General features: G+C 40.7%; 2 protein-coding genes across 5 annotated transcripts in view; one reads left to right on the top strand and one right to left on the bottom strand.

Moving 5' to 3' along the window:
* ERLEC1 (endoplasmic reticulum lectin 1) overlaps positions 1–6,967 on the top strand; it is a 41,104-nt gene extending 34,137 nt beyond the window's left edge. For 3 of the 4 annotated variants that reach the window (XM_006159023.3, XM_006159025.3, XM_014591813.2), the window contains 3 exons: positions 1,408–1,485; positions 1,992–2,067; positions 6,070–6,967. In XM_006159023.3, the coding sequence (XP_006159085.1) occupies positions 1,408–1,485; positions 1,992–2,067; positions 6,070–6,141 (226 nt within the window). In that variant the 3' untranslated portion in view covers positions 6,142–6,967. The remainder of the gene's footprint in view (positions 1–1,407; positions 1,486–1,991; positions 2,068–6,069) is intronic. The other variant, XM_006159024.3, reaches the window with a different exon arrangement.
* Positions 6,968–16,813: 9,846 nt separating this feature from the next.
* Positions 16,814–19,707, bottom strand: GPR75 (G protein-coupled receptor 75). Its single transcript, XM_027775968.1, has one exon. The coding sequence runs from the start codon at positions 19,664–19,666 to the stop codon at positions 18,044–18,046; it is 1,623 nt and encodes a 540-aa protein (XP_027631769.1). The 5' UTR covers positions 19,667–19,707; the 3' UTR covers positions 16,814–18,043.
* Positions 19,708–19,713: the final 6 nt, after the last annotated feature.

Below are 19,713 nucleotides of genomic sequence, written 5' to 3' on the forward strand. Positions count from 1 at the left end.
CCCAGGGGGGATGGTCACGCCGCAATCCCTTCTCCTCCATTCTCCTCTCGGGATCTTGGGCACGCACGCACACGCGCCCGCCGTGAGTTTTAAGCCACCGGGTCCGGGACACGAACCGCAGTCGACTACGTGGGAGTCCAGCGACATAGCCATTACACTAACTGCTGGTTCCCAAGAATGTGCTATCTTTTGGGACTGACCAAAATCAAAGATAGAAGGCTTAACATGTAAATATTTAAGCATTATACTATACTAAACAGATGTATTTTTCTTATATATGTTTCATTTAGAATTAGTATCTTGTGCAACAAATATCAAACACAGGAGTATGGGACTAGCAAAATTAAACATTTTATTTTAATTTTGCTTATTTAAGATGTATAGCTAGGCCTAGGCTTTGTCTTTCTGTACTACTTACATTTATTCCACTATTTTAATGGGAGGGACTTGATGGAGGTTAAAGACAAAGAATGTTCCACAAAACCAATAATATACTGGACTGGGAAAATGAACTTTAAAAAAAAAAATCTGTTTTAAAGGAATGTAGTCATAACTACAGTTGTCCTTCCATGTCCGTGGATTCCTCATCCTCAGATTCTACCAACTCTAGATCAAAAATATTCAGAAAAAGGGGCCAGTGGGTGGCATGGTGGTTAAGGCAATGGATTCCCACATGGCTGATCATGGTTGCTAGACCTGACAGCTTGAAAATCACACTGGGCCCAAAATCCCTAGATAATAATGGAGCAAGAGGGATTACAGCATGGACATCCCCCCTAGGTTAGTGATTTCTCACTTTCTCTGTCTTCTCTCTGCCTCTCTCAGTGAGTACATACACCCCATAAGAAACAAACAAACAAACAGAAACTTAAAAGAGTGAGGGACCAACCTATGGCGGAATGGTTACACTGGACTCACGCAGTTGACCGTGGTTTGAGATCTGGCTTGAACCTCACACTGGGCACAAAACCTTAAAAAAAAAAAAAAAAAAATTCCAGAAACTTCTTCAAAACAGAATTTGAATTTTCTCCCCACCAAGTACTACACTGAATCCATGTGAATGAAGTTATGTGTAATCATGGCATTAGGTATTATTAGTAATCTAGAACACATGAGCAGATGTCTATTGGTTACATGTATTACTATTACTATACCATTTTATATAAGGGGCTTATGCATCTGCAGATTTTGGTAGCCAAAGGGAATCCTGGAACAATCCCTTGTGGATACTGTGGGATGAATGTATTTCTAAACAAATGAGAAGTAGGTTGAATGCCATTATTATTAATAAGCCAATACAGAGTATGTCTTCTAGCCATCATACCCATCCACTCATCTTACCACGTATAAATCTTCGGAATTAGTGGGATCTAAGTTTAATAAAACTTTTGTATTTCTCTGATTCAGGATGGTATCACATTTTTATGGGAATGGAGATATTTGTGATATAACTGACAAACCCAGACAGGTGACTGTAAAGCTAAAGTAAGTTGGACCATCAAATCATGCTTTATATAGCCTTTCTCTTTTACCAGCTTTTATGGACACAAGTTTTATATAAATATAAAATTACGAATAATTATTAAATTGTATTATCTCAGTTATTTGTTAAACTATATTAAATTGTACAGGGTCCACTTGAATAAGTTTTTTATAGCTTAAGAAGACAACTATTGGGCCCAGCCGTTGGCATAATGGCTATGTCGCTGGACTCCCACGTAGTCAACTGTGGTTCGAGTACCGGAACCAGTGGCTTAAACTCATGCTGGGTGCGTGTGCGTGCGTGCCCAAGATCCCAAAAGGAGAATGGAAGAGAAGGGATTGCGACATGGCCATCCTCCCTGAGGGGTGATTTCTCGCTTTCTGTCTCTCTGTCTCTCTCTGTCTTTCTGGCTAGCACATGAGCCCTATAGCAAAAAACTCTCAAAAAAAAATAATAATAATTTTGTTCTGTATTATTTAAGCAGTACCTAAAATGTTCTCTGTTTTAGGTGTAAAGAATCAGATTCTCCTCATGCCGTTACTGTATATATGTTAGAGCCTCATTCCTGTCAGTATATTCTTGGGGTAAGTACAAAGAAAATAATCAATAATTCTGTTCTGGGCCATGTTTTAATTTTTTTTTTTTATTAATTCTGCAAGGGACTTTCAGTAGTCTCCAAGCCTTAATATATATAGTTCCCACAACACTTCTGTAATAGGTGACATATTTTCTATTGAAGTAAAATTTATACTTTTTAAAATGCACAGATCTTAAGTGTTTTTAATGAGTTTGTACAATTTTTTTTTGAGAGTTTTTTGCTATAGGGCATGTCTGCTCACAAAAGACGAGAGAGACAGAAAGCAAAAAATCACTCCCCAGGGGGATGGCTACACCACAGTCCCTTCTCCTCTCAGGATCTTGGGCACGTATGCCCATGCACCCAGCATGAGTTTAAGCCACCGGATCCAGAACTCGAACCATGGTCGACTACATGGGAGTACAGCAATATAGCCATTACACCAACTGCTGGTCCCTGAGTTTGGACAGTTTTATACACCCATGTACCTATCACTCAAAATAAGCTATCACTATAGAGAGTTCTCTTGTACATTTTCTAGCCAACACCTCTTACTCTCTGTTCCATTATATCCCCCATTCTAACACCATAGATTAGTTTTGCCTTTTTTTGAATTCTGCATTTGTGAAATCATATATAATTTTCTGTGCCTGAATTTTTTGACTCAGCATAACATTTTTGAGACCCAGAACCAGCAGATGGCATAATGGTTATGTTGCTGGACTCTCACATAGTTGACCGCAGTTTGAGTCCAGGACCCAACAATTTAAAACTCATGCTGGGCATGTGTGTGTGCATGACCAAAATCCCAAGAGGAAAATGGAGTAGAAGAGACTGCAGCATGACCATCCCCCTTGAGGGATGATTTTTCTTTTTCTTTCTCTATCTCTCCAGTGAATGTACATGCCCTCTAGCAAAACTCCCTCTTAAAAAAAATTTTTTTGAGACTCAACTATGTTGCATGTATCAGTGCTTCAACAGGTGGCATGGTAGTTAAAGGTGCTGGACTCCCATATGGCCAACCACAGTTTGAGTCCCAGACTTGGTGGCTTGCTTTCTCACTTTCTCTCTCTCTCTCTCTCTCTCTCTCACTCTCACTCTCACTCTCATTCTGTTCCTCTCTGGTCAAATTTTTAAAAATGTAAATAAATAAAGTTAAATAAAATAATTCTTTAATAAGAGAAAAAGAATTATTTATTTAAATCTAATTGTTATTATTATTATTTTTTTTAATTTGGCCAGACAGAGACAGACAAAGGAAAAGGCAAGCTGCCAGGTCCGAGTCTCAAAACATGGTCAGCCATGTGGGAATCCAGCACCTTTAACCACCACATCACCTACCAGGCCCCACTGAATAGTATTCTTTTATCTAAGTATACCTATATGTTTATCTGTTTTTCTAAAGATGGACATTTGATCTACTTTTTATTTTCAATTACTATAAATATGGCTGATATGAACCTCTTTTTGTGGTTATATGTTTTTATTTCTTTGTCATTCCTAGGAGTAGAATTGCTGAATCATAGATTAGATATATGTCTAACTTTACCAAACAGTTTTCCAAAAGATTATACCATTTTAGACTCCTACCAGCAATGCATGAATCTAATCATTCCTCATCCTCACCAACATTTGGTACTGTCAGTCTTTATTATGTTAGCCATTTTAGAGGTTTCAATTTACATACCCTATTTTGAATAATGATGTTAAAAAAACCTTGTGCAGTCATTGACATTTATATGTCTTCTTTCATGAAGCATTTAGCCAAGTCTTGTTAAAGAAAAAATTATTCTGGGACCAGCAGATGGCATAATGGTTACAGTGCTGGACTCCCACATAGTCGACCATGGTTTGACCCTCCCAGGGGGGATGACCGTGCTTCAATCTCTTGTCCTCCATTCTCCTCTCAGGATTTTGGGCATGCTTGCACATGTGCCCAGTGTGAAGTTCAAGTCAGGACTTGAACCAACCACAGTTAACTGCGTGTGAGTCCAGTGTAACCATTACACCATATCTACTGGGTCCTCTCTCTCTTTTTTGTTTTTGTTTAAGTTTCTGGGTTTTTTGTTTGTTTATTTCTTTTTTTTTTTTTTTTGGAGAGATTTTCACTGTAGGGCGCGTGCGCTCGCCAGACAGACAGAAAGAGACATAGAGACAGAAAGCGAGAAATCACCCCCCAGGGGGGATGGTCACACCACAATCCCTTCTCCTCCATTCTCCTCTCGGGATCTTGGGCACGCACGCACACGCGCCCGGCGTGAGTTTTAAGCCACCGGGTCCGGGACACGAACCGCGGTCGACTACGTGGGAGGCCAGCGACATAGCCATTACGCTAACTGCTGGTTCCCTGTTTGTTTATTTCTTATAGGGTGCATATACTTACTGGAGAGAGATAGAGAGAGAAAGAGTGAGTAGATAGCACACCCCAGGGGGGATGGCCACACTGCAGTCCCTTCTCCTCCATTTATCTGAAACTCAAACCACGCAGTTGGTCATGTGGAATCCAACTAGTTTAACCAACATTCCACCTGGCTGACCCAGAGAGATTCTTTTTCTTTTTAAAGAATTATCTTATTTAACTTTTTTTTTTTTTTTTTTAATTTGACCAGAAAGAACAGAGCGAGAAGGCGAGAGAGACAGAAAATGAGAAAGCAAGCTGCCAGGGCTAGGACTCACCGCCATGAGCCATGTGGGAGTCTAACGCCCTTAGCTACCACACTACCTGCCAGCCCTCCAGGGGAGTTCTTACTCTACTGATTTAGGGTTCTTGCTGAATTTTTGCTGCCTCAAAGTCATGGAAGTATTTTCCTTCTAGAAAGAAGTGTTATTGTTTTACCTTTGGTTATATTATGCCTATGAGTGGCTTGTTTTCTGTAGTTTTTCTGAGCTTTTTGGATTTATATGTTGATATAATGATATAATTCATCAATTTTGACCATTATCTCTTCAAAGATTTCGAAATTTCTCTCTCCCTTTTTTAGAGGGAGAGAGAAACAGAAAGAGGTATTTTTTGACAGTCTCTCCACCATGTTGAGATCTTCCTGTCCTAGCCTCCCAGTTAGGTTAACCATGACCCTAGATATGTACCACCATACCCAGCCTATTTAGGTTGGGCCTGGAACCAAATCTGGGTGTCCTGCATAGCCTCAGCCACTGCACAGTGGTGCCCTCGCACTTGTGCTCCCCTGGCCAGGCCTCTCTATTTCCAAGACTCCAATTTTAAAAGTTAGCTTCAAATTGCCCAAAAATCTGAGTCTTTCGATTTTTTTTTTCTTTTGTTTTAGTTTGGGCCATTTCTATTAACCTGTCTTCACGTTTATTGATTCTTTGCAGTGCTGTGTCCAATCCATTGAAATAATGTATCTCTAATATATTTTCATCTCTAACATTTCCATTGGGTTCCTTGTTACAGTTACCCTTTCTCTAGTAAAATTCCTTACCTTGGTATGGTATATGTATAATTTATTTCTTTATGCAAATATGTCATGACTTTCCAAACAACCCAACAGCTATATATTCTTCTCTTACTCCTGTCCTTTTCTCCTCTTCCCTCTCACTTGTTTAGACATAAAAATACTTCCTCCACCCATCTAATATTCTATGTATGTGACTTAAGTTGTCTTTCAAAAGCTAAGTTTGTAGAAATAGTGACAAATGATTATCTAAAACAAGGACTCAGATACATTTAGCAAATATATCTACATTCTGCAGCGTAATACTGAATATTCAGCTTAGCAACTTTAAGTTTGTGTATACATATATATATTTGTGTGTGTGTGTGTGTATATATTTCTTAAATGAGATAGAGAGACAGAGAGCCAGGCATCCCCAACAGGGTCTTGATGCCATTGTCAACACCCAGTGTCAGTGTACTCAGCATGCTCAGGGAGGTCCCAGGAGGCAAACCCAGGACCTTTCCCACGTGGATCTAGTTATGTTAGTACTGCACCACCACCTTGCCCTAGTTTAGCTACTTTTTAATGGCTTTATTGTTGTTCTCATTCTTTAGGTTGAATCTCCAGTGATCTGTAAAATCTTAGATACAGCAGATGAAAATGGACTTCTTTCTCTCCCTAACTAAAGGATATTAAAATTGGGGGAAAGAAAAGATCATCAAAAGTCATGAAGATTTCTGTTTATGTGTTTCATTGTTATCAGCCACTGGACCTCATCTACAGGATCATATAAAAGGACCGTCAACCACTTTTGTGAATATGTGTGTGTATATAAGAAGTTATTGATAAACTTCTAAGGCAGACATTTGTCTCACTTTTTTCATTTTCGTTGTCTTATGATTCTGTATTTTCTTTGCTTGGATAATGTGATTACAAAATCTCATCCAAGCAGCTTAGAGTCCAACCTAATCAAATGTCATAATCTAAGAAGTTTTTAAATAATAGATTTATGATGTAAATCATAGTATATATTACTAGCTAATGAAGTAAAGATAATGAAAGAAAATTATTAAGAGGTTGTTTAAATGAAACACCATGTAAAATATGTAAATTCTAGTGCCTGAAATCTTTTTCAACAAATTTTTATATATCAGCTGCTCTCTACTGAGCATTAAAACTAGAAACTGGGCACATAATTGAGTCTCTTCACGTGAGTTTTCTTCACCCTGTTAATCTCAAGAATCTTTTATTTGTAATAGGTTGCTTCTCTTTCAGAACTTTTGTCTGTTTCTTTCTCCTTCTTGTGAGTGTATTTTCTCCCAGAGTATGTATCCAATGTGGACAGTTTGTGATTCTTCTCTGACTTAGAATGATTTACTCTAAAAGAACACACTGTGTTGACTAACCATTGCATTTCACTACTGTACACTATGGATTTTAGTTCTGGGCAATTTTACAGCACAATATTTATTTTAAAGTGAATAAAATGTCCACAAGCAGTGTTGTCATGTAGCTTATGGCACATGATTCAGTTGTGTTATTTTCTCCACTATCTTGTTGTACACATTTTAAAATACATATCTGAACAGTGACAGAAAAATGACTATAAAATATTTTCCTCTTTTGATCTGGCCAAAGATATTTTAGTTTAGGAAAGGTTAATATAACTGTTTTAGGATTATCTGAGATTTTAGCAGCCCGTATAGAAAGAGTATGTATTTTGGGACAGCCTATAGGGTGGTGGTGAAGGTGGCTGGATCTTGATCAATCAGCTGCACCTGGTCCCAGAAACTCACTGGCTTGATAAACATGCCAGGCACATGTGTGTGCATGCCCAACTTCCTGAAAGGAGGGAGAATGGAGAATGGATTGTAGCATAACAATTCTGCATGGCAGGGGGATACTTTCTCACTTTCCCGTGCTCTCTCTCTCTCAGCAAGCACATGCACCCACTAGCAAAATGTTTTTTTAAAGAAAAAAAGAAGAAAGAACAAAGGAAAGAGAAAGGAAGGAAAAGAAATTATAGAAAGAAAAAAAAGAGTATACATTTTGAATTCAGCCCTAGATCCAGATCCTCTCTTTGCCTTACTATGTATGAGATTTAAAAAAAAAGAATTTTGAGAGATACTTGCTATCGGGTGCATGCACTGGCTGGAGAGACAGCAAGAAATCACTCCCCAGGGGAATGGCCACGCTGTAATCCTTTCTCCTTTCTCCTTGCAGAGTCTTGGGTATGCACGCACAGGCACCTGGCATGAGTTTTAAGTCACCGGGTCTAGGACTCAAACCACAATCCACTATGTAGGAGTCCAGTGAGGTAACCATTATGCCACCTGCTGGTCACAAAACCAGATTTTTTTAATACTCATACTTGAGTATTAAAGTATAAGGAGTAGCACTCTTTGTTTTTCACTGTTTAGTGCTTTGAGGAAGAAATATTTTCTTCAGTTTTACAGTGCTTGGAAAAGAAAAAGGAGCAGAATGCTTACTGATGTGTTCTGTTTGTATTCCTTTTCACTTGGATTTGCTTTCCTTGCTCGGTTGATTTCCTGCTGTCTTACACAGCTCTCAGGAGTCCATGTATTGCTTCTCCCCAGCGAAAGCTCAGTGTCCAGGGTCTCCCTCTTGTATTTTCCCCAGTCCGTGAATGGAAAGCACTGTCATCCTGAGACACTGAAAGCCTCAAAAGAAGGAGCCACCTTCATTGCTCCTCTGAGAAGAACATAATTCCCAATCTTACCTTTCCTCAGAATATTATTAATAAAATTAGTTTTTACCATTTAACGTGCATTATTGCTAAAGCCATACTAATGATCAAAAAGTTCTCACAAGCCCTTGCAAGTGTGAAATTTTCTAAAGCATTTCCACAGGTTAAAAAACCTGCCCTAGTGGAACCAGCAGGTAACCTGATGGTTAAGGCAGTGGTGGTTAAGACTTTGGACCCCACATGGTTGACTCCACAGTTGAAAGTCCCAGACCAGGTGGCTTAAAAATCACACTGGAGGGGCTGGCAGGTGGCATGGTGGTTAAGGGCACTGGACTTCCACATGACTGACCACAGTTCAAGACCTGGACCTGGCAGCTTGCTTTCTCACTTTCCTTCTTTCCTTTTCCTCTCTCTCTCTGTCCCTTTCTGGGCAATTTTTAATAAATGCATAAATAAATAAAGTTCAGTAAAATAATTCTTTAAAAAACACACACACACACATTAGAGGGGGCCAGCAGGTGGCATAGTGATTAAGGCTCTAGACACCCACATAGCCAACTATGGTTCAAGTCCCAGATCCAGAGGCTTGAAACGCCCTCGGCACATGCGTGTATGTGCCCAAAATTGAAAATGGAAAAGGGTTTGTGGTGTGGCCATGCCCCCGATGGATGATTTCTCACTTTCCCTCTCACTGTGTTTGTCTCTCCAGCAAGCACGCACATCCTATGTCAAAAACCTTGAAAACAAAATCACACTGCGAACGTGTGTGCGCGTGCCCAAAATCCCCAGAGGAGAGTGAAGGAGAAGGAATTGCAGCATGGCCATCCCCCACCAAGGGGTGATTTCTCATTTTCCCTATCTCTGTCTGTCTCCCTTCCACACTCCCACCCCTCCCCCACCCCCCCAGCGAGCGCTTGTACCCTATGGCAAAAATCTAGTAAAAAAATGAAACAAAACAGAAACTTGTCCTAGCAGGCCAGCTGGTGGTATGGTGATTAAGGCGGCTGGATTCCACATAGACGATTATCTGATTTGAGTCCCAGACCCTACAGCTTGGAAGACACACCAAGCAAGACACACATTCACTCACTCACTCTCCCTCTCTCTCTCTCTCTTCCCCCCAGAGAGTGTGTGCGCCCTCTAGCAAATTAAAAGAAAAAAGAAACCTGTCCAAGCACATCGGCTGCAGAAAATAAGCATAAAGCACTCTTTGTGAATTGCTTGGCCTTATAAGGCCTATCTGGCTTCCAAACAAGCTACATTTTGCAAAACACTAGGCTTTGTATAAAAATCCATATCCCCACATTCAGCATAGTTAAAAGGTCTACCACTCATTAGCATGCTGCAGGCAATTGAAGGATCAGGAAAATGTCAAAAGTGCAAACATTCACATAAATGGAACTCACAGAAACAAGCTGAACTTAATCTTGGCACTAGCCAAGTGTATTTATAAAAACAAAATAAACAAACAAAAAAGGCAGAATAATTGTTTATTGCATTTGGGGAGGAGGGAACATTGACTAAATTGTCCATAAGCAATGAAGTGATGTTTCTACTTTAGCAAAGTTAATCTCAGAAGCATTTGTCCTAAAGACTGTGCTATTTCTTGTGGAAAGTAACATTTTACAAAACTTTCACGTTTATTCAAATTCTTACAAACTTTAAAGTAATTGGTATCCCTCCTCTCCCAGAACCAGTAAGCCCTTTTCTCCATTGTTGTCCAAGAGCTGGTTTTGCCATCCATGACTTAAGGCAGCCAAGTCAGCTGAGGACTTCAGTGAGAACAAATGCAGGTTGTCTGGCAGCTTCAGGGCAGCCAGGGCTGTCCCTTGGGGAAATATGCCTTCAACAAATAATGATTCCTCAACTGAGAACACAGTCAAGGGCAGGACCATGGTCCACTTTCATTTGAGCCCTGCTGATAATCATCCTGGGAAAATTAAAGAGATGCAAAAAGGAGAGAACATGCAGAAATTGTGAGCCAGGCAGAAACAGATTAGGGTTGATACCACTTTCCAGCTTCATGCATTTATTCACTTACTATTTGATTTATTTACGCAAGAGTTATTCACTTTAAACCCACAAGGGCCAATAACAGATACTAGGGGCATGATGCCAAGGAAAATAGACATAGCTTTTGCCCTATTCGAGTTTTATTCTAATGGGAGACATACATATGGCAGACCGTGGTTTGAGTCCTGGACCTGGCAGTTTGAAACTCACGCCGCATGCGTGCCCAAAATCCCGAGAGGAAAATGAGAAGGAATTGCAGCATGACCAATACCCCTAGGAGTTGATTTCTCACTTTCTCTCTCTGTCTCTGTGTCTCCAGCAAGCACATGTGCCCTATAGCAAAAAACAAACAAACAAAAAAAAACTCTTTCCAAAAAAAAAAAAGACCTCGTCACAAACCAACCCTGACAGCATTTTGATCTTCGACTTCTAGTCCAAAACCATAAACAAATTAACTTCTATTAGTTAAGCCACCCAGTCTATTATTAAATTACTGCAGCCAGAGCACATTAATACCAAAATGTAATATTGGGAAATGATAAGGATTACATGGAAATAAAAGTATGGTGCAGGGATCAACAGTAAAGGAATGGGGAGCTGCAGGGACTATGGTGACCAGGAAAAGTCACAGGGGAAGACCATCCCAGGCTGGAGTCTTCCTAGGGAGATTCCCAGATGCAGAACAAAATTGGGGTATGTGAGAAACAGCCTATGCAGCTCTAGCACATTAGGCAGGCTGTGAATGAAAGAAAATGGAGACAAAGAGGAAACCAGGGACCAGATCATTAAGGTTACACAAACCTTGGCAAGGACTTTAAATACATACAACTTTTTATTGCCAGACGGTACATACACTAGCCAGAGAGAGAGAGCATTCACCACTGGGGTATGGTCATGTTGCAGCCCTTTTCCCTCCATTTTCCCATCCTGCCAGGATTTTGAACACATACATACATGCACCTAGCACATTTATTCAAGCCACTGGAACCAGGACTTGAACCATGGTCCACCATGTGGGATCTGATTCCCTCTGCACTGAGCTTAACTGCTACATTCTGAGACCAGCCCCAAGGACTTCAGATTTTGTTCCAAGCAGAATGGAAAACCAATGGAAGGTTATAAGCAGGAGAGAGTGACATGTATGATTTCCCTTAAAAGGATCACTTTCCTCTTCCAGTTTATGGTCCGAGAACTCCCTAGGTTATGTCGGGTGTGGATGTGCCTGTGATCTAGGGGAAGCTGGAGGTGGGACTATGCTGCAGTGTCAAAACCCTGCTGAGAGTATCTCTCTTGCTCATGGAAGAAATAAATAAATTTAAAGAGGATTACTGTCACACGGGAGAGAGACTAACGTAGAAATGCAAACTGGGAGACAGTTATGTGGCTGACTTAATACTCCTGGTGAGATTATGAAGGCATGGATTTAGATGGGGTGGGGATGGAAGAGGTGAGAAATAGTTGGATTCAGAGTATATTTTCAAGATAATTCAGGATTTGTCAATAGATTGGACATAATGTATGGGAAAAAGAAGAGAGTCAAGGACAGCAAATTGAGCCATATATACAACTGAGGAACTGTGGTACCATTTACTGAGATGATAAACCAGCAGGAGCAAATCTGGCAAATCAGGAGGTCAATTTTGCACACTGGGCATGTGTATGAGTGCCCAGGATCATCAACAAGCTAGAGGACTGGAAGGGATTCCAGCATGACCAGACTGCGGAAGATGCAGGTCTCTCTCTCAAACTAATCTAACACACACACACACATACACACACACATTGTTAGGATGATTATTATAAAAACCAGGGTGGGGGATGAGTTGGATGTGTCACAGCGGTAAAGCGCTATGCTCTGCAGGACAGATCCACATTGGCCACATCGGAGGATCGCTGGTTCACATCTGAAGGTCTCCCGGAGCACACCTGGCAGATGTGAGACCATGATCTGGGCGGGCAGGGCTGGGCATGGAGTGTAGCATTGGATCCTGTCAGGGATGTTGTATTTCTTTCTCTGTCTCTGTCACTCATAGAATAAATATTAGGTCATCATGAAAGTCTTTACATTTTTCTATGCAACCTGACAACCCAGAAAATAAAGGGGAGGTGGCTCTGGGATGCAGTGGCAAATGTGCTGCTCAGAAGCTGGATCTTCCTTGGCAACTGCAGTTCCTGTCTGTCTCTCTGTGGTGACTGTGTGCACCTTCTTGACAACTAAAAAAAAAAAAAAAAAAATTAAAAACTTAAAAAATGGGGCCAGCAGATGGCGTAATGGTTACATTGCTGAACTCCCACATAGTCACCACGGTTGGAGTCCCGGACTCAGTGGCTTGAACTCATGCTGGCTGCTTGTGCGTGTGTGCCCCAAGATCCCGAGAAGAGAATGGAGGAGAAAGGACTGCAGTATGGCCATACCCCAAGAGGGTGATTTCTCGCTTTCAGTCTCTGTCTCTGTCTTTCTGGCAAGCACGTGTGCCTGATAGCAAAAATCTCTTTTAAAAAAAAAAAAAAGGCCTCCTGACCTCTTCTGCCGTTTGTAGCAGAAACAGGAGCGTTTCAGGCTGCTCAGGGTGAAAATGTTTATTGTGGAGTCTTTCATGGAGACCTGTCTCAGACAGGTTCTAGCCTATTGTTTTGCCTATAACAAATACCTAAGTCTAGATAACTTATAATGAAGAGAGGCTTATTTAGCTTATGCGTTTGGAGGCCCAAGTTCAAGAGGTCACATCTGATGGGGATCTTCTTGCTGGGGCCGGTGTGGCACACATGCAAGGGGAGTTTGAGCAGAGCAGAACAAAGGCATGTTTATCTCCTCCCCTCTCCTTACAAACCCACCAATCATGAGGGCCCACCTGATTGCCTTGACAGCTTCCAAAGACCCGCTTCACCTCTTTATCCCATAATCATGTTAAATCTCTACTCTCAACAACATTACACAGCTCATCAATTTTCTTTCTTCTTTTTTTTTTAGGTGTTGCTACAGGGCATGTGTGCGTGCTGAAGCCAGCCAGAGAAAGTGAGAAAGGGGGGAATAGCCATGTGGTGTGGCCATTTCCCCCTGGGTGGTGATTTCTCACTTTCCTTCTGTCTCTCTGTCTCTCTCCAATGAGCATGAGCACATGTACTCTGTGGTAAAAACCTTAAAAATCCCCATGAGGCCTGGTTACAATCTCCCTTCTTCTATTCCTGCTTCCTATCATGATCCTGGGCATGTGTGCACACACCTCTGCTAATTGACCAATGTGGAATCTGGCTCCCTCCAAACAGCACTAAATCACCTGTGCTACAGACCGACCCAGGTTAGTCTTTGCTATAGGGTATGTGTGCTTGTCAGAGAAAGACAGAGAAAAAGAGAGAAAGAGAAGAAAAATGAGAAACACCACTCCCTCCAAGAAAGATGGCCATGCTTCAACCCCTTCTCCTTCATTCTCCTCTTGGAATTTTTGGGATGACTTCAGTGTGTTTCTTGTAAGATTAGTAAATAATTTTTGGAGTTAATATTCTTGGTTAGTCTGAGAATATAATGGTGTAAAATGTGGTCAAGAAACACATTTTAAAAGTTTTGGTTTTTTCTTTTTGTTTTAAAGGGAGATTTTTGCTATAGGGTACACCTGCTTGTTGGAGAGACAGAGACAGACAGCAAGAAGTCACTTCCCTCTCCCCAGAGGTATGGCCATGCCACAATCCCTTCTCCTCCATTCTCCTCATGGGATTTTGGGCACACAGATATATGTGCACAGTGTGAGTTTCAAATCACCAGGTCCGGAATTCAAACCACAGTCAACTACATGGGAGTCCAGCATATAACCATTAAGCCATCTGCTGGTCCCTTTGGAGAGATTGTTACTATAGGGTATGTGCACTCACAAGAGAGACAGAGACAGAGACCGAGAGACAGAAATAAATCAACCCCTATGGGGTATGGCTACTCTGCAATCTCTTCTCCAGTCTCCTCTTGGGATTTTGGGCACATACACATATGCATCCAGCATGAGTTTCAACCCTCCAGGTCCAGGACTCAAACTGTGGTTGGTCAGGTGAAAGTCCAGCAATAACCAACCATTACACCATCTGCTGGTCCCATGTTGTTTCATTTCTTAAGGAAAAGAACTCTCTTTGAGGTGCAACACACCGTTGTCCGCTGTGCAAAAATAATCACTGCCATGCTCTGATAGTTTTTAAATGAATGCACAGGAAAGCCATATACTGCAGTCTGAAATTCAGAAATGTTAGGATTTTTAATATTTTTATTCTCCAAACATTGTTTTAAAAGAACATTAAAAGCGTCAGATATACAAATCTGGCCTAATGGTTAATGTAAGAACAATTATTATAAAATATATTATTAAGTACATCACATACTTTGCATTACAGTTAATAATACATCAAGAGTACTAATTAATGTACCCTGCTAATAAATCATATTCAGTTGAATTCTCATTGCTTTTAGTTCTCATTTTAGCCCTTATAAAGAGACAAGTTATATATGTCTACCTATACCTATATCATCATCTAAGGATAGACATATATAACTTACAAAGAGACGAGTTGTATGTATCTATATGTCTGTATCTATTATCTAGATACATATACATAGATAAGAGATACAGCTATGGAGTGGGGCCAAGAATCTTGCCCACTATTTATTTCATGCAAGGTAAGTCAGTAATTTCTTGATGAGCATAAAGAGACTATCTCAAATGCACATGCTTAGTTTTACTTATGCTATCATTCTTACGTCCCAAAGATGGGCCCCTGGCTGGTCAGATAATCTCAGACTCAAAGATCACAGAGGAAACCTGATATTTAAAATTTTACAAGTAGAAATAACTTTTGTTTTAACCTTTTATGAAATCACATTTAAAATGCCTGGCCAAGCAAAGAGACATATATGTTAAAAAGTATGAAATATCCTGATTAATGTTATTAATTATAAAGCTGTTTGGCTTATTGGAATAAATACCAGGTTTTGAATTAAGACATAAGTCTAATTTCTAATTTGTCATAATTCTTCAAATGATCTTAGGAAAGGCCATTAGATTTCTTAACTTTTGTTAAAAAAAGGTCATATACTAACCTATCTCACTGGAGTAGTTATAAATGAAATATTGTATTAAAAATATAAAAACACAATTGAAATAGGTTAATAGTGACTTTCAAAAATAGCATTCGGTTACCCAAAAAAAAGTGAGAAAATGGATATTTTCTCTTTGGTTAGAAAAATAGCAAAAATAAAGGAAGAGAGGAAGACAAGGGAGACAGGAGAGGGAGGAAGGAAGGGAGTAAATAGGTAAGTTAGTACAAAGACGTACATTTTAAAACTAATTAAATCCATACCTCGTACTTAAACCTCAGAAACAGAAATGCCTGGTCAATACTAAAAAGTATCTGTTGCTAGTCAAGGTGGAGCAGGGTCCTGGAGGAACACCTGTCTTCTCCACACCTCCCCTGACATTTGGGAATAGCCAGAGAGAGGGTGCTAGAAACTGAGGGCCTTTCATCAAAGGAAAAAAGTAGCATCCAGGGACCAGCAGTTAGCGTAATGGCTATGTCGCTGGATTCCCACGTAGTCGACCATGGTTCGCGTCCTGGACCCGGAGGCTTAAATAAAACACACCGGGCACGTATGCATGCGTGCCCAAGATCCCGAGAAGAGAACGGAGGAGAAGGGATTGTGGCGTGGCCATCCCCCGTAGAAATAACTTTTGTTTTAACCTTTTATGAAATCACATTTAAAATGCCTGGCCAAGCAAAGAGACATATATGTTAAAAAGTATGAAATATCCTGATTAATGTTATTAATTATAAAGCTGTTTGGCTTATTGGAATAAATACCAGGTTTTGAATTAAGACATAAGTCTAATTTCTAATTTGTCATAATTCTTCAAATGATCTTAGGAAAGGCCATTAGATTTCTTAACTTTTGTTAAAAAAAGGTCATATACTAACCTATCTCACTGGAGTAGTTATAAATGAAATATTGTATTAAAAATATAAAAACACAATTGAAATAGGTTAATAGTGACTTTCAAAAATAGCATTCGGTTACCCAAAAAAAAGTGAGAAAATGGATATTTTCTCTTTGGTTAGAAAAATAGCAAAAATAAAGGAAGAGAGGAAGACAAGGGAGACAGGAGAGGGAGGAAGGAAGGGAGTAAATAGGTAAGTTAGTACAAAGACGTACATTTTAAAACTAATTAAATCCATACCTCGTACTTAAACCTCAGAAACAGAAATGCCTGGTCAATACTAAAAAGTATCTGTTGCTAGTCAAGGTGGAGCAGGGTCCTGGAGGAACACCTGTCTTCTCCACACCTCCCCTGACATTTGGGAATAGCCAGAGAGAGGGTGCTAGAAACTGAGGGCCTTTCATCAAAGGAAAAAAGTAGCATCCAGGGACCAGCAGTTAGCGTAATGGCTATGTCGCTGGATTCCCACGTAGTCGACCATGGTTCGCGTCCTGGACCCGGAGGCTTAAATAAAACACACCGGGCACGTATGCATGCGTGCCCAAGATCCCGAGAAGAGAACGGAGGAGAAGGGATTGTGGCGTGGCCATCCCCCGGTGAGGTGATTTCTCGCTTTCTTCCTCTCTGTCTCTCTCTGTCTGTCTGGCGAGCGCATGCGCCCTATAGCAAAAACCTAAAAAATAAAATAAAATAAAAAATAAATAAAAATAAAAAAGTAGCATCCAAACTTCGGTAATAATTCTTGACTATAACAGTTAATAAAGATAGGCTCTGTATTTTAATGCTCATCTTGTATCTAGCACTTACAGTTCTAAAATCCTAGTGAGTTCAAATACTAACTGTATAATGAAAATATTTTTACATAAAAATGAGTTCATTTTGAGAAATTTTCTGCCATAATAATAGATAAGACAAAAGTTATTTCTAAACAGGTAACTCGGATACTGTGAGCAGTTGATAAACTCTTCTCCCACGAAAGGAAAATAAAACACTCCCAATCTCATCTCAGTGTCTTGGTAAGCAGTAATAAAGATCGCCTATCGTGTGTCAGTCCACATCGTCTCCCTCAGGACGACGTCCCGCGTGTCCACAATCACACCTCCTCTCCTAGGAGCAGCACACCAGCCCAGCAGATGCCGTCCTCCTCACAAGGACTCTTGGGTAAGATCATCGCAAGAAATAACATTTCACTTTTAACAATGAAAAAATCTTTCTTTTTAAAAGAAAAACTGCAGGTACTCAACTGACACAGAATAACGTCTATAATAAGAAATGGCAGTAATAATAATAATACTGTATTCTTAATTGTTCATCATCTTATGAAAGGAAAGTACCCAAAACCTGTGTGAGTATTTCTGGTAAAGTCAGAGCTATAGGTAACATAGTTCTGATTTTCTACTATAACAATATATTATATATGCAAATCAACCTGCTACCAGAGAAGTGTATTGTGTCCTATTTCTGCACTTCAAAGAACCAAATTTTATAATTCAATTAATAAAAATAACACCCAGTAAAGATTGAACCTTCACATTCTTTTAAAAAATCCAGCCAATATATACTTTGAAGACTCATAATACTGATTCAAATTATCATAATTAATTTTCTACTTTAACATAGTAGCATTTTCATTCCTGGTGTCTATTCAAAGGCTTAGTACAAAAGACTAGGGCACGGGTGGGGGTAAAAATCTAAATAATAAACTTTTACATCGTATCTTAAAACATCAAGAAATTACAAAGCAAATCAATAGGTACTAATACTTCAGACAAAGGGAAATCCTAACTGCAAACTCTTTAGCTGAATCTTTAACTTTTGATCCACCACTTGATCTCAGTAAGTTAAAAAAAAATCATTTAGTATCAGAAACAAAAACCATTTACACGAGATTCTCTGACTTTAAACAGAGGGGACTGGAATCTGCTTAGCTGAAGTGCTGTCATATTCCTGCAATAAATCATTGGTGGTATGATAATGCATGGCAATGTAAGAATTGGCAAATCCAAAAGAGTTCACTGGCTGCAAGTTCCGAGGGCTGCTGTCCTCCTGGGAAGGGCTGCTGTTATAGATGCTGTAGTAAGGGTCAATCCGCGTGTTGATGGGTGTCGAGCTGCTCTGGCCACAGTGCTGATGTCCAGCAGAAATTTTAGGACTTATGACACTTTCCTTGGAATGACTTGGGCCACAAGCCTGGTCCACAAATTTCTTCTGTGGTTTTGGAGACAACATGTAGGCAGAGTTTGTTTCATGATGGGAGGATTTGTTTCTATTGACTTCGAGGTTCCCTTTCCCCATGGCTCTAAGCCGAGTCTTCTGTTTACAGCAGAAAACTCCCAAGCCTATGTATTGGAGGCACCAGAGCACTTTCCTTCTCAGCCCTGCACTGTTCCGAGAATATATAAAAGGGTTTAATCCTGACTTGAAAAATATAAGGGTAAATCCGAATAGTTCAAACTGGTAAAGGATGAAGCTCCCATTGCTGGACAGAACCACCTGCATCAAGGAGATCCCCAGTGGAAGACAGCACACCAGGACTGACAGCACGATTATCACACAGGTGAGCACGGCTTTGGAATCCTTAGCAGTGGAGAGGTTGATGGCTGATACCAGCTGGAGCCGGCTGGCTGCAGGGGTTGGCAGCTGGTTAGGAGTCTTGGTGTACCCATGGGTCTGAATGTGCTGCAGTTTGTTGTAATTCTGGTTCCTATATAGAGCCGGCATGGTACACTGGAGGGGATCCCCCTCTGCCTTCACAGGGACCCCCATGAAAGGCTGTGGTCTAGAAGCATCGACCGTGATGACAGGTGGGCACTTTCTGACCTGAGCATTCTTTCGCAAGGTCTGAGCAATCATGATGTAAGAGACAGAGACCACAGCAACACAAAAGGTAAAGTCAACCACATAGAGAGAAAGAATGGCTTTCCCTTCCCCAGCCATCAGACTGGACATGGGAAGACAGAGGTGGGACTTGCTGGTTTTCAGGGTAGCCAAGGTGGCAAGGGTGAAACTGGTGGCCCAGAGAAGCAGAGTGAGGAGCAAGGTGCAGGAAAAGGAGGCCATGCGATTGGGCTGCTTCCCCAACACCATCCGGAGCCGGTGCAGGGCAATCACTGCCACCATCTTGAGGGACATGATGATGAAGCCTGAACTGGTGAGATGGAAAGTGAAGCAGAAAGCATCCGGTATGCTGCTGGCTGAGCTGAAGAACAGCAAGAAGGTGAACATGGGTGCCGTCACCCCACAAATGAAGAGATCACAGAAGGACAGGTTCAGGATCATGAAATCAAAGTTGGTTCTGAACTTCCTGAAGGCTGGATCAAAGAAGGACAAGAAGACGATGAAGTTGCCATAAGAGCCCAGGCAGAAGATGACTGCGAGCAGAAAAGTACAGGTCACTAAGGTGGCCATGTGGATGAGCTCTTGCTGGTCCTCCTGGACAGAGGTGCTGTTCCCTCCCTGGGAGTGAGGCACATGCAGCGAGGTGGCGTTGAGGGCATTGTGTAGGTGGTCTGTTGAGTTCATCTTCAGAGAGAAATGTCTCCTCCTTCTGTTCTCCAAATATACTCAGC

Source organism: Tupaia chinensis, unplaced genomic scaffold (assembly GCF_000334495.1).
Source record: "Tupaia chinensis unplaced genomic scaffold, TupChi_1.0 Scaffold000622_1, whole genome shotgun sequence".
Classification (NCBI taxonomy): domain Eukaryota; kingdom Metazoa; phylum Chordata; class Mammalia; order Scandentia; family Tupaiidae; genus Tupaia; species Tupaia belangeri.

Bases quoted from the DNA above. Each gene is read 5' to 3' on its own strand.
- GPR75 (XM_027775968.1), bottom strand. From the start codon at position 19,666: ATGAACTCAACAGACCACCTACACAATGCCCTCAACGCCACCTCGCTG.